The sequence below is a fragment of the Sphaerodactylus townsendi genome, linkage group LG01 (assembly GCF_021028975.2).
Source record: "Sphaerodactylus townsendi isolate TG3544 linkage group LG01, MPM_Stown_v2.3, whole genome shotgun sequence".
Lineage (NCBI taxonomy): Eukaryota > Metazoa > Chordata > Lepidosauria > Squamata > Sphaerodactylidae > Sphaerodactylus > Sphaerodactylus townsendi.
This window is the reverse complement of record NC_059425.1, coordinates 34,573,335-34,586,618: the sequence shown is the minus strand read 5'-3', so window position 1 is coordinate 34,586,618 and position 13,284 is coordinate 34,573,335. Positions and strand designations below refer to the sequence as shown.

The 13,284-nt window shown below is 45.3% G+C and overlaps 1 protein-coding gene across 1 annotated transcript; it reads left to right on the top strand.

The window, feature by feature from the left end:
* The first annotated feature begins 6,665 nt into the window (after window positions 1–6,665).
* Window positions 6,666–10,469, top strand: LOC125437259 (gallinacin-9-like). The gene is made up of 3 exons (XM_048504730.1): window positions 6,666–6,723; window positions 6,950–7,085; window positions 10,399–10,469. The coding sequence occupies exons 1-3, from the start codon at window positions 6,666–6,668 to the stop codon at window positions 10,400–10,402; spliced, it is 198 nt and encodes a 65-aa protein (XP_048360687.1). The 3' UTR covers window positions 10,403–10,469.
* Window positions 10,470–13,284: the final 2,815 nt, after the last annotated feature.

The window sequence follows — 13,284 nt, the reverse complement described above, 5'->3', positions numbered from 1 at the left end:
CAACGAAGGGGGCGAAACGAGCGTATTTTTCGTCCTCTCTCGCGTCCGCTAGCTCTCGCCCAGCACAATTGTTTCGGATTGTTCGTTCCCTCACCTCCTTGTCGGAGGGGGCTGCAAATTCTCAATTGGATATCGGCTGTGAGGCATTTATGAGCCTTTTTGCGGATAAAGTTGCGTCGCTCAGCCAGGACCTTACAGCCACGTTTGAGAGATTTAGTGAACTGGAGGCTCCATGGCCGTCTTCTGATCCTTGTTTGGATCAGTTTTCCCTGCTCTAAGAGCCTGATGTTGACAGAGTCCTGGCTGCTGTTAGACCTACAACCTGCCCTCTGGATCCGGGCCCCTCCTGGCTAGTTAAGGCCTGCCGGGGGGAGCTGCGACCCCATCTGTTGAGTATTATTAACAACTCGCTTGAGCAAGGAGTTTTTCCGGGTGGGTTGAAGGAGTCGGTGGTCCGCCCACTCTTGAAAAGACCATCCTTAGATCCTAGTAATCTGGCCAATTACCGCCCAGTCTCAAATCTTTCGTTTCTGGGTAAGGTAATTGAGAGAGTGGTGTTGGAGCAGCTTCAGGCCTTTCTGGAGGACACGTCAGCGCTCGATCCCTTCCAGTCCAGCTTCTGTGCTGGGCATGGGACGGAGACCGTCCTTGTCGTCATCACAGATACGCTCCGCATGCATTTTGATCGAGGCGGATTGGCGCTGCTGGTGTTGCTTGATCTTACCGCAGCGTTTGATGTGGTCGACCATGACCTTTTGACCCACCGCCTGGCTGTGTCCGGGGCACTGTCCTTCAGTGGATTGCCTCGTTTCTCCGTGATAGGGGTCAGCAGGTGTGGTGCGGGGACCAGGCCTCCCAGCGGTGCCCACTCTATTGTGGTGTGCCCCAAGGGGCCTTATTATTCGTGCTCTTATTTAATATCTACATGTGACCCCTTGCTCAGCTGATGCGGAGGTCTGTCAGCAGTATGCTGATGACACCCAGCTCATTCTGTTGATGGAGGGGGGGACGGCCTCCGCCCCTGTGGCTCTACAACATTGTTTGGAGGTGGTTGCTGGTTGGTTGAAGCAGAGCAGGTTAAAACTTAATCCATGGAAGACGTAGGTCCTTTGGCTGGGTCGCGGGGGGGGGATGGGGATTTCCAGCCACCAGTGCTGGAAGGGGTCTCATTGGCCCCAACCTCTTTGGCTTGTAGCCATGAGGTCCACTTGGATTCTTTGTTATCTATGGGGAGACAGGTGGCTTGTGTTAACCGAACAGCTTTTTTCCATCTTCGCCAAGCGCGGTGGCTGGCCCCCTATCTCTCCCAGGTCGACCTGACCACAGTGATCCATGCCACGGTCACCTCCAGGCTGGACTGCTGCAACTCGCTCTATGCGGGCCTTCCTTTGCGACTGATCCGGAAATTGAAGCTGGTCCAGAATGCAGCGGCTCGACTTTTGACAGGTGGTTCCTTTAGAGATCATATTACCCCTGTGCTGTACTGTCTGCACTGGCTCCCAGTGGAATTCCGGATCGTCTTCAAGGTGTTGGTGTTAACCTTTAAGGCCTTTTGTGGCTTGGGACCTTCATACCTGCAAGACGGTCTAACCCCATATGTCCCAAATAGGCCTCTGCGTTCGGTGGAGGCCAATTTGCTGGTAGTCCCCTGCCCCTCGTCGATGCAGCTGGCCTCTACCCAGGCCAGGGCCTTTACAGCCCTGGCCCCGTCCTGGTGGAATGCTTTACCATGTGCTGTACGGGCCCTGCGCAACCTTGGCAAGTTCCACAGGGCCTGTAAGACTGAGTTATTCCACCAGGCCTTTGGGGATGCCAGCCGCAGACTGCCTGCCCCCCCCCTGAAGCCCCCACGACAGTTTTGCCATCTTCAGCATTGCCTGATTGCTGATTGCTGATTCCATCTATTTTTGGGCAATGCTGGCCCTCCTGGCCTTTGGGTTGGGTGCCATCTGTGCATGCATCTGTGCATGTATTTTTATCTGTAATTTTTGGAATTGCTGCTATAATGTATTTTAATGAATTTTAATGTTTATCGCTATTGTATTTATGAGATCTTATATTGTATTTGTTTTATGTCTCATTGTACACCGCCCAGAGCCCTTCGGGGTTGGGTGGTCTATCAAGCCTAATCATCATCATCATCATCATCATCATCATCATCATCATCATCATCATCATCATCATCATCATCATCATCATCATCATCATCATCATCATCATCAACAACAACAACAACAACAAACAACAACAAACAACAACAACAACAGATCATGTTGCCAGGACTATGCTTGGCAAAACTTGCAAGACCTTAGCCCCGGAACTTGTTTTCAATATCATTGCTGGCTATGGAAATGTAATTTCAAAAGTCTTACTGGACAGGTGCCAAATACTTTCCCTCCAGTGTTGTGTTATCATTAAAAAACCCATCCCAAATAAAGTCTAAAGATTTCCAGAAAAGCAGGTATGGTGTTCTTGGCAAGCTTGTGTGGTGTTGCTTTTGACCTCAGATGTCAGCCCTTTGAAAGCCCATGGGAAAATGAAAAATAATAACAGTTTAGAGGCAGTGCAGAGCATGTGCAGAATGCCCTTTATGGCTACTCCTCATACATGAAATGCTTCTATAGTAGAGGCTGTCACCTGGGAGAGGATTAAGCCACCATTCTTCTCACTGTCCAACTACATTGTGAAGATTTATATGTGTATTTCTAAGATCCCATCTTTCTCCAAAAAGGGACTCAAGGAAGCTTCGATGCACCCAGAGGCCAGATGCTGCATGCAGACACTGGTCTAAGAGGAAGGGGAAAGCTGAAGAGGCCAAGAGCTGAGCCTGGGACCGTCTGCCTTCTAAGCATGCACCAACCACAGGCCCTCCCAAAGAGCCAGAATGCAGGAGGTTTGGAACAGATCTCTCTCTCTCTCTCTCTCTCTCTCTCTCTCTCTCTCTCTCTCTCTTTCATTTTATTTACCACTGTTTCCTGAGAGGCCTATTGTATATTTATTCAGTCATTGGCTTCACTATTGCCTGAATAATTTTCTTTTTGTACATATAATCGTCAGAAAGATGAAAATAAGCACTGAAAATACATGCCTGAGGCTCAAAATAGGATACAAATGTTATTCCTGTACCTATAGTCTTTAAAAAATATTTTTAAATTAATTTTCACCATATATTTAACAGACATAATAGAAAGATATGAAACAGAAAAAAAAATCAAAACATGATCCCAGCATAATGTACCTACAGCCTTGTTGCAGACAATGATGCAGGATTATGACCACTTGGATATAGATCTAGAACAAAATAGCTGTACTTTTTATGACAATCTATTGCATATAGTTAAACGGAGATTTCCCTCATTCCTGTTGCCTTTTTTTCATTCCTGTTGTCTTTTCATCTGCCAAGTTTAAAACTAAAATGTCTCTGACAATCTGATTTGACCAGTTCTCCTTAAGAATGAAATAAAACAGTTTGTGTAATGAATTTTTATCAGCCCGCTGTGTACTATATTTAGACATATACCAAAAAGGGTTTTCAGTGCCTCAGCATGTTGTGCTGAGTCAGAATATATCTACCATATATAAACATTTTAACATTTGGGGGAGAAGCAGAAAAAATATGAAGAAAAAGGAGCAGCGTGGCAAAGAGGAAAGGGTGAAAAACATCATAGGTTCTCTGTATTACTTGTCACAAGCTCTCTCCATGCATGATTGGAGGTCAGTTAATTTTTTTTAAAAAAGGTATAATATCAGTTTGCTACACCACTGCTACATTTTGAAGCAGCAATTCTAAAATGTCCCAGCTTCCATTTCTGCTATTGAGAATTACTTACCCAAAATTTTGAAGAGGGGCAATGAGATGCCTCCTGCAAGTCCTTGTGGGTTCCCAGTTATACTTTTCTAAGCATCTGCAACTCATCATAGGAGACTGCTTATTAGATTGAACTGGTATAATGTCCAAAACTACTGACCACCAATCTATAGTGATCTTTAATACTGTGGTATAAGCAGAGTTACACACTTCTGAGTTCATTGACATCAATGAGGTTGGAAATGTATACTTCTGCTTAGAATGGCAAAGTAAGAGTTTGGGCATGAGCAAGTTTCACACCTTTCTAAAGAAACTGCCCTGCATGCAGTCTCATGTTCCCTAATGTTAAAGAAGCCTCCCACTGGAGTGCAAAAATGAATTTTTTTACTTGTATAGAACCATAACAACATTAAGTGGATTGGCATACAGTCAAGTACAGCAAAAAGCCTCCAAGCAATAATGAATATCAGAATAAGCTAGTTGGAATCTAGATCAAATGCCAACCTTGTAATCACAACTTCAATTCTTATTAGATTGACATTATAATAATGACATTATAAGAATCACATTATAATACTGATAAGGATAATCAAAGTCGGACTGCACTCTGCTTGCTTAATGTATGCTTCTTGCAAAATGACTTGGGTACTAATTAATTCTTGGGTATGGTGCTAATTAATCTAATAAGCCTTGAAGTTGTGACTATGATCTAGATTCCGACTAGCTTATCCTGATATTCATTATTGTTTGGTGGCTTGTTGATGTATTTGGTTGTATGCCAATCTACTTAATGTTGTTATGGTTCTACGGTTTTTGCGCTCCAGTGGGAGGCTTCTTTAACATTAACTGTAGCCCTTTTGGTACAATTTTGCCTTTTGTTGGCTGTGTGGTTTCGTACCAACCCCTTTTTCTGACTATGGTGGCCTCATGTTTCCTAGCATCGAGTAGTTGTGGTAGTTACCGATGAAACGTAGGGATTGGGAATACAGGAAGATAAAAACCACTCAAGGGACCCTCAGACAGATGTAACAACTATAGACAGGAACTGTTTCAACAGATGGTCAAGACTCATCCAGACACCCTTTCACAACCTGCTGTGAACCAAAACAGTTAAGTATTTTGATCATCAGATGTTTTGGTTGTTCTGTAACTGTATGGAAGGGGAGTAAAGCACATTTGATATGGGATGAAGAATTCATCACTTTTAAGTTTGCAAAAAACCCCAAAACCACTTGGAAAAGTCTCTAAAACAAATGAGGGCTGCTACTTCTCCAAGGGTGAATGTAGAAAAGCCCATGGAATTGAAATATCATGTGGGATAATACTAAGATTTGTGGATTCCCAGAAGGGATTTTCCACACCTCAGAAAACTTGTCTCCAGCAAGGACAATGGAAAAGTCCTGGTGGACCAACGGCCTTGGGGCCTCCCCTGCCAGGATCACCCAAGCCTCAATCAAGCAATGGGCACAAGATATTCTCTTATATTAGTGTAGTGTGTTAATTTGAAGACCTTCCAAAGGTCACATGTACACACCAGCAGTGCAGTTAGAGAAGAGTGCTTGCATGATCCTGCTTGAGTTGCTCCTTAGATAAAAGCTGTTCGAACTACTCTGTATCTGTTTTGGTCTCTTATTGTGGCATCACGAAACATGACAGCTACCATGAGAAGAGATTGGTCTAGCTGACCTTTCTCTTGCACACAGCAGAATTAGGGTTGGACCTGGCCTACCATCACTCACTCGTGTGCATAATATGAGACAGTCTTTTCCTAATCTCACTCACATATGCAGTGCAGTTCTACAGCCAGGTGCCACCACAGAAAAAAGCCCCATCTCTGGTTGCCTCTGCCTTACCTCTACAGATGGCAGCCCAGAAAGTGAGGCTTGAGAAGAAAATCCCGCCCTTCGGGGACGGGGCGGGATAGAAATTTAAAGTATAAAATAAAAATAAAATAAAATAAAAAATTAAGCCACATAGCTGTACAGTGATCCATTTTTATTCCCTTTTCTTATATGGCTCCCCCCGTTGTGTCCTCCTAACAGCCTTGTGAGATTGGCTTTGTTGAAAGAGAGTGATTGGCCCAAGTGGCCCAGTGAGCTTTAGGGATACCTGGGGATTTTAAGCTAGTTCGTCTCTAGTAGGGCTCATTCCGCACATGCAGAATAATGCACTTTTAAACTGCTTTCAGTGCTCTTTGAAGCTGTGCGGAATAGCAAAATCCACTTGCAAACAGTTGTGAAAGTGGTTTGAAAATGCATTATTTTGCGTGTGCGGAAGGGGCCTAGGTCCTAAAATGATAAATGTTTTGATTACTGCAGCACAGTTGCCCTCAAGCACTCTGTCATGCATGAGAGCCAACTCCACACTCAGAAATGTATCTTTTAGATACCAAGGGAGGAGACCTTAATTTGAAGAAATGTTTATCAGCTCACAAAGTCAACATTTTAAAGAACCACTCTGTCCCCCTCAGAACATAAGCTTTACATCCCTTTAAGTTCAGATACCCTTTGGTTAGTAAGTAATGTTACATTTTGTCCGGATCTGAGGCTTTCTGATGTATTTGGCTGGATTCCTCAAAAGGCCTCTCCCAATCATTGAGGGGTTTGTATTGTCAAAGGTTTCATGGAACTGAATGCTACTAGAACACGGCCATACAACCTGGAAAACCCACAACATCCTATTGAGGGCTTTCTTTGCACAATGTCACCACTTTCATACTTCAATACATTGGTTCCTTCCATGGACCACAAGATGTCCGCATTCTGGTGTGACCCAATACCTTTTGTCCTATAAATGCAAGGAGTCTGGTCATCTCTCCATTCTAGCATCTGCTGAAGGACAATCCAGCCTTGCAGTCATGAAGATCCTTTCCTTTCTCTCAGGTGTTCTCTTCTTCGTGCTGATGGCAGTTCTAGGTAAACTACTGAACAAAACTTGGGCTGACACGAGACTTTGGGGAAATATGTAGCTCTGATAGAATTTGTTGGTCCCTGACTGTAATTTGCTGGTCTTTGACTGTAATAAATTGGAATTGATAGAACAAGGTTACAAGGCTGCATTTTCGGATGTTTTCCAAGCAAATCTAACAAGAATAGTGGATATTTGATTTGTGAACGAAATTTTCTTTTCTCCTTCCTACAGTTTTTTCTGCTGCACCAAGAACTGCCTCTGATTGTGACAAGGCGGGTGGAAAATGCATGTTTCTGACATGCAAAACAAATTATACATCCATTGGAAGTTGTGATAAAAATGGAGGTGTTTGCTGCAAAAAAAATGCGTAAGTATCTCAGGAGGAAATTCTGTGTTGTGGGCGGGACTGTTGTGTTGTTTGTTCATAGCATGCTATCAATATCAATGACACTTTGCAGAATACAGGAAGGCAAGCCGATGCTTGGAGGAGCTTAACATTTAAAATTTGACCGAAGGGAGAGACAACAAAAGAGGGGATAGGGTGGGGAAGGCGCAGACAGAAAGAGGAAGGCTATGTCAGTACTTCCCTTACATGGGCTTTGGGCCTATGGGCACACAACATTTCCCTCAGGCATAGTTGTGGGTCTATTTGTACATTTAAATATAAGTAAATAATCACACTATGATTGAAGTCTATAAAATTATGCATGGGGTAGAAAATGTTGACAGAGAGAAATTTTTCTCTCTTTCTCACAATACTAGAAGCAGGGGGCATTCATTGAAAATGCTGGGGGGAAGAATTAGGACTAATAAAAGGAAACACTTCTTCACGCAACGTGTGATTGGTGTTTGGAATATGCTGCCACAGGAGGTGGTGATGGCCACTAACCTGGATAGCTTTAAAAGGGGCTTGGACAGATTTATGGAGGAGAAGTCGATTTATGGCTACCAATCTTGATCCTCTTTGATCTGAGATTGCAAATGCCTTAACAGACCAGGTGCTCGGGAGCAACAGCCGCAGAAGGCCATTGCTTTCACATCCTGCATGTGAGCTCCCAAAGGCACCTGGTGGGCCACTGCGAGTAGCAGAGAGCTGGACTAGATGGACTCTGGTCTTATCCAGCTGGCTTGTTCTTATGTTCTTATGTTCTTACATTGTGGACATTAGATCAGTGCTCAAAGATTGGAACAAGAACCAATATAAGTCCAATGGTATTTCAATCAGAATTTTTTTTATATGTAGTATGGAAATAATAGACAGATCACCCAGATAGATTTGGAAACATAGATCACCACAATGACTCCTTATATAAAATCAAGATACTGGTAATCAGAACATGAGTACCTACAGATTTGTTAGCAATAATGTTTTCAATTTGTAGGATACTGGAAAAGTAATCCAAAAACTTATTTAAAGTAATCTAAAAACTTACTTAAATAGCTGAAAAAGATGTAACAGTGAGAAGCTGGAGATCTAAAAAAATTACTTTCCATGCATCTGGTAGAACCCCACAGGTTGAAAGAGGTTGTGTAATTCCTGCTGCAGTCCAAAGCACTGCTTAAAATACTGGTCTTGAGGTCAAGGACCCCCACAGAATAGTTGGATGGAGGTCTCCCAGGAAAAGGGGGAGTTGCCAGAAATCATCCTACTTCCTTAAGCCCTCCTTTATGATCAGGACTTTTAAAAATTACTAGCAGCCAAGCCCATAGCTTGGGAGATGCAATGGGCCCTAACAAAGGTTGGGGGAGAAGCATCTCCCCCCCCACAATAGGGGAGGCTGGCAGAGAAGTGTGCAGCCAGGTGCTGCAGCTCCACCAGCACGGATGGCATCTTCGGGGTATGGTGAGGAGGCCGGGGGAGACTTTGGTGGGCTGGCAGAGCAGTGTGTGGCCAGCACTCCTGCTCTGTCAGCAGGGATGGTGTCTTCTGGGATGAGGTGGAGAGGCAGGAGGGCTTTAGTGGGTTGGCAGGGAAGTTTCCACCCAGGCGCCACTGCTTCACTGGTGAGGATGGTATCTTGGGGGTGGGGAGGCTGGAGAGCTTTGGTGGGCCAGCAAAGCAGCATAACCCCAGGCCCCACTGATCTGCTGGCAGGGCTGGCCTATTGGTGGTGGGGTGGGAGGGCAGGAGGGTTTTGCAAGGCCAGCAGAGCAGTGGGACCCCAGATGCCACTGCTCTGCCACGGGGCTGGCCTCTTGGGGGTGGGATGGGGAGGCAGGAGGGCTTCTTCTGACCTGGGAAGTAGAGGGCACCCAAGGGGCAGGGGGCACCCAGGCATTGCTGCTCTGCAGCCCAGGGTGGGCTGTTGAGGTGGAGCGGGGATGGCGGGAGGGCTTCTGTGGGCCTGGGGAGCAGCAAGTGTCAAAGTGCTGCTGCTCTACCAACTGAGCTGGGATGCTGGGAATTGTTCCTGTGTCAGGGGAAGGCGGGCAGGGCAGGGGATGGAATATCACTTTGTGAATCCTGCTCATTGATTGGTGGAGGGTTCTTCATCACAACATTCCATCCCTTACCCTTTGATTGGTTAGATGTACGGAATTATTAAATGTACGGAATGTAGAGAGTGTGCGGAAAAGAGAACACATATTAGCAGTTGTGTAGTGCCAGCGGGGCAGGAGGGCATCATTTGGGTCACGTGGGGGGTAGAAAATTGCCCCCACCCCTCCCCCTTCTCCCAGCCCCCTTGTGGTCCCCCCACTTACCTTAGTTCAGTCAGCTGCAAAGAGCAGCCTGCTAAAAAAGCCCCTTAGTTTCTCTTTCCAGCAGCCTAGTGGGAACTACACTTCCCAGGAGACCTTGTGAGCCCCAAGGTCTCCTGGGAAGTGTAGTTCCCACTAGGCTGCAGGAGAGAGGAACTAAGGGGAGGAGAGAGGAACTAAGGTAAGTGGGGGAGGGGCAGGCGGCACAGGGGTGGCCAGGGTGGAGTGTCATTTTGCCCCGGGCGCCATTTTGCATATTAGTTCGTTTCAATATATTCCAAAATGTATAGCATTTATTGAATATTGTGAGATTTGTACCAAAAAGAATTTACTGAGTTCACCAGAAGTTATATAAAGAACAAGTTAAATGAGACCTTAAATCCGTGGTGGCGAACCTTTGGCACTCCAGATGTTATGGACTACAATTCCCATCAGTCCCTACCAGCATGGTCAATTGGCTCACCATCACTGCCTTAAATGATCTTAAGGTGGGTGAGATGAACAACGGGAACATCTCCAGTCTTTACAAATCTCAACTTCCAGAACTTTATAAGTGGCTACCAACTCGAGGTGTTCAATTTCCCCATTTCCCTTTTACTGGTCCTCAACTGCCATCAGTGTTTCCTAGAAGACAATCAGGATGTTTACACCTTATCAGTCTTTTTAGGCAAGCGAAATACGTAAAATTATGAGCTCTAACCAAGCAACCTTTCCACTCTATGTGATAGATAGATAGATATTTATTACGGCCTTTTGTGACTTATGTGATTACCCAGCAGAGTTGTCTCCTCTTCTTCCTCTCCTTTTTTTGTGTGGTGGCTACGGGGGAATCTTCTTTTCACCACTTGAAAAAGCTGCTTGGCTACAACACAATGTTTTTCTACACATGTAGGAGAATTCCTGCAGTGTGGAAATCCCTGCCTTGTGTATGGTAGGCCTACATTGAAAACTGAATCTGAAAATCCTTTCTCTCCACACAGATAATACCAGAGTGTTGTCCACTCACCATGGCTATCCGAGTTCCATTGATGAGGGGTGCACTGACCCAGATCTCGCTTTGTCTGAAACCCTCATCCTGAAATACAACCTAGTGGTATTAGCCATTCAATCTGTCTTTTTGTCCTTGCTTACACAATCAATAATAAAACATTTCTAAGTATCTGAAACAAGAACTGTGACTTTGTGATATGGGTGGTGCTGGCAATCTTTTGATCGTGCTTTCTATAAATGTCATGATCAGTATCAATTCCATGATGAGGGGGTTTCTTGCAGGCACCCTGTCCTACTATAGAGGAAACAGAATTTAACTCACTGGCTCTGGTCTCATGGTATTAGATGCCAATGAGCCTTATACGATTTTCCAGCAGAAATGTTACTCTTTTTACCTTCTGTCACTACTAGAGTATTTTAGAGAGATGACTGTTTGTTTAAACACCCATTTTTTACACACTTGAAGCAAGAACTTCAGACTTTTCTTGGTACCTGCTCTAACTTACCTGACGTATAGAGAGAAATGCACTTGGTTTGGTGCAGTTTGGTGCAGTTTGGTTTAGGGGGTCCAAAGTTATGGACCCTCAAAGGGGGTTCCCCATCCCCCATTCTTTGCTAAGGAGATGGGGCTACCCTTTTGAGGGTCCAAAACTTTGGACCCCCTGAACCAAAATGCACCAAACCTTGGGGGTGCCATCAGGACAGTCTCCAGATGATATCCTGAAATTTTGGTGCTGATACGTCAAAGGATGTGCCCCCTGCAGAAACATCCCAGGAACAGGAAACAAAGGGTGGGTATAAATGGGAAGTTCTCACAATGGAGAGATGTAGGGAGTGGTGTCCCCCAAGGATCCGTTTTGGGACCAGTGCTCTTTAACTTATTCATAAATGACCTGGAAGTAGGGGTGGGTAGTGTGGTGGCCAAGTTTGCAGATGATACCAAATTATGTAGGGTGGTAAGAACCACAAAGGATTGCGAAGAGCTCCAAGCGGACCTTGATAAATTAGGTGAGTGGGCTAAGAAATGGCAAATGCAGTTCAATGTAGCGAAATGTAAAGTAATGCACGTAGGGGCAAAAAATCCAAACTTCACATACACGCTACAGGGGTCAGTGCTATCAGTCACAGACCAGGAAAGGGATTTGGGCGTCTTAGTTGATAGTTCCATGGGAATGTCAACTCAATGCATGGCAGCGGTGAAAAAGGCAAACTCTATGCTGGGGATAATTAGGAAAGGAATTGAGAATAAAACTGCAAAGATTGTCATGCCCTTATATAAAGCCGTGGTGCGACCGCACGTGGAGTACTGTGTTCAGTTCTGGTCGCCACATCTCAAAAAGGATATCGAAGAGATAGAAAACGTGCAGAGAAGGGCAACGAGGATGATTGAAGGATTGGAGCACCTTCCTTATGAGGAGAGGCTGCAGCGTTTGGGACTCTTTAGTTTGGAGAGGAGACGTCTGAGGGGGGATATGATTGAAGTCTATAAAATTATGCATGGGGTAGAAAATGTTGACAGAGAGAAATTTTTCTCTCTTTCTCACAATACTAGAACCAGGGGGCATTCATTGAAAAATGCTGGGGGGAAGAATTAGGACTAATAAAAGGAAACACTTCTTCACGCAACGTGTGATTGGTGTTTGGAATATGCTGCCACAGGAGGTGGTGATGGCCACTAACCTGGATAGCTTTAAAAAGGGCTTGGACAGATTTATGGAGGAGAAGTCAATCTATGGCTACCAATCTTGATCCTCCTTGATCTCAGATAGCTAATGCCTTAGCAGACCAGGTGCTCAGGAGCAGCAGCAGCAGAAGGCCATTGCTTTCACATCCTGCATGTGAGCTCCCAAAGGCACCTGGTGGGCCACTGCGAGTAGCAGAATGCTGGACTAGATGGACTCTGGTCTGATCCAGCAGGCTAGTTCTTATGTTCTTATGTTCTTATTTGCCCAAGAATCTTTGTTCTGCATTGAGTTTTCTGCATTGCTGTCAATGGGGGTTGCAGGCTGGGGGGGCACATTTCTGAAGGCACAGTCTCAAAACTTTCATGGTCTCATCAGGAGACTGCCCTGATGATACCCCCCAGGTTTGGTGCAGTTTGGTTCAGGGGGGCCAAAGTTATGGACCCTCAAAACTGTAGCCCCCATCTCCTATTAGCTCCCATTGGAAACAATGGGGGTTGGGGCAACCCCTTTGGGAGTCCATAACTTTGGACTCCCAGAACCAAACCTCACCAAACTTGGGGGGTAGCATAAGGACAGTCTCTTGATGATATGCTGAAATTTGGTGCCACTAGCCTAAAACCTGCGCCCCCTGCAGGCCAAAAATGTAAAACCACTAAAATACCCAAAAACGAACCCTGTATTTTGATGCCCCCCACAAGATGGTGCCCAGGGCAGCTGCCCACCTTGCCCAATGGGCATTACGCCCCTGCCTGCCTCTGTGTTGTGACCCTGTAATTCCTATCCAAATGCTAACCAGGGCTAGTCTGACTTCAGAGATCTGATGAATTCTGGCTAGCTTGGGCCATCAAGGTCAGGAATTGCTGCGATCTGGGGGTGAGTGAAAAGTGCTGTTAAGTCACAGTTGACCTTCGGCCATCCCTCAGGGTTTTCAAGACAAGAGACATTTGGAGGTGGTTTCCCATTTCCTGCCTCCCTGTGGGCTGAGAGAGTTCAGAGAGAACTGTGACTAGTCCAAGAGGCTCCATGTGGACAAGCAGGGAATTCTCCACATTAAAGTCCACCACTCATAAATATTACACCATACTCCCTCTCTCTCTTACAGTTTACTAAGCATTAAAGATAAAGGGTACGTGGTATAATTTCCAAGGAAAGAACTGTGTGATTGTGTGATTCTGAACTGTTCCCTAGACA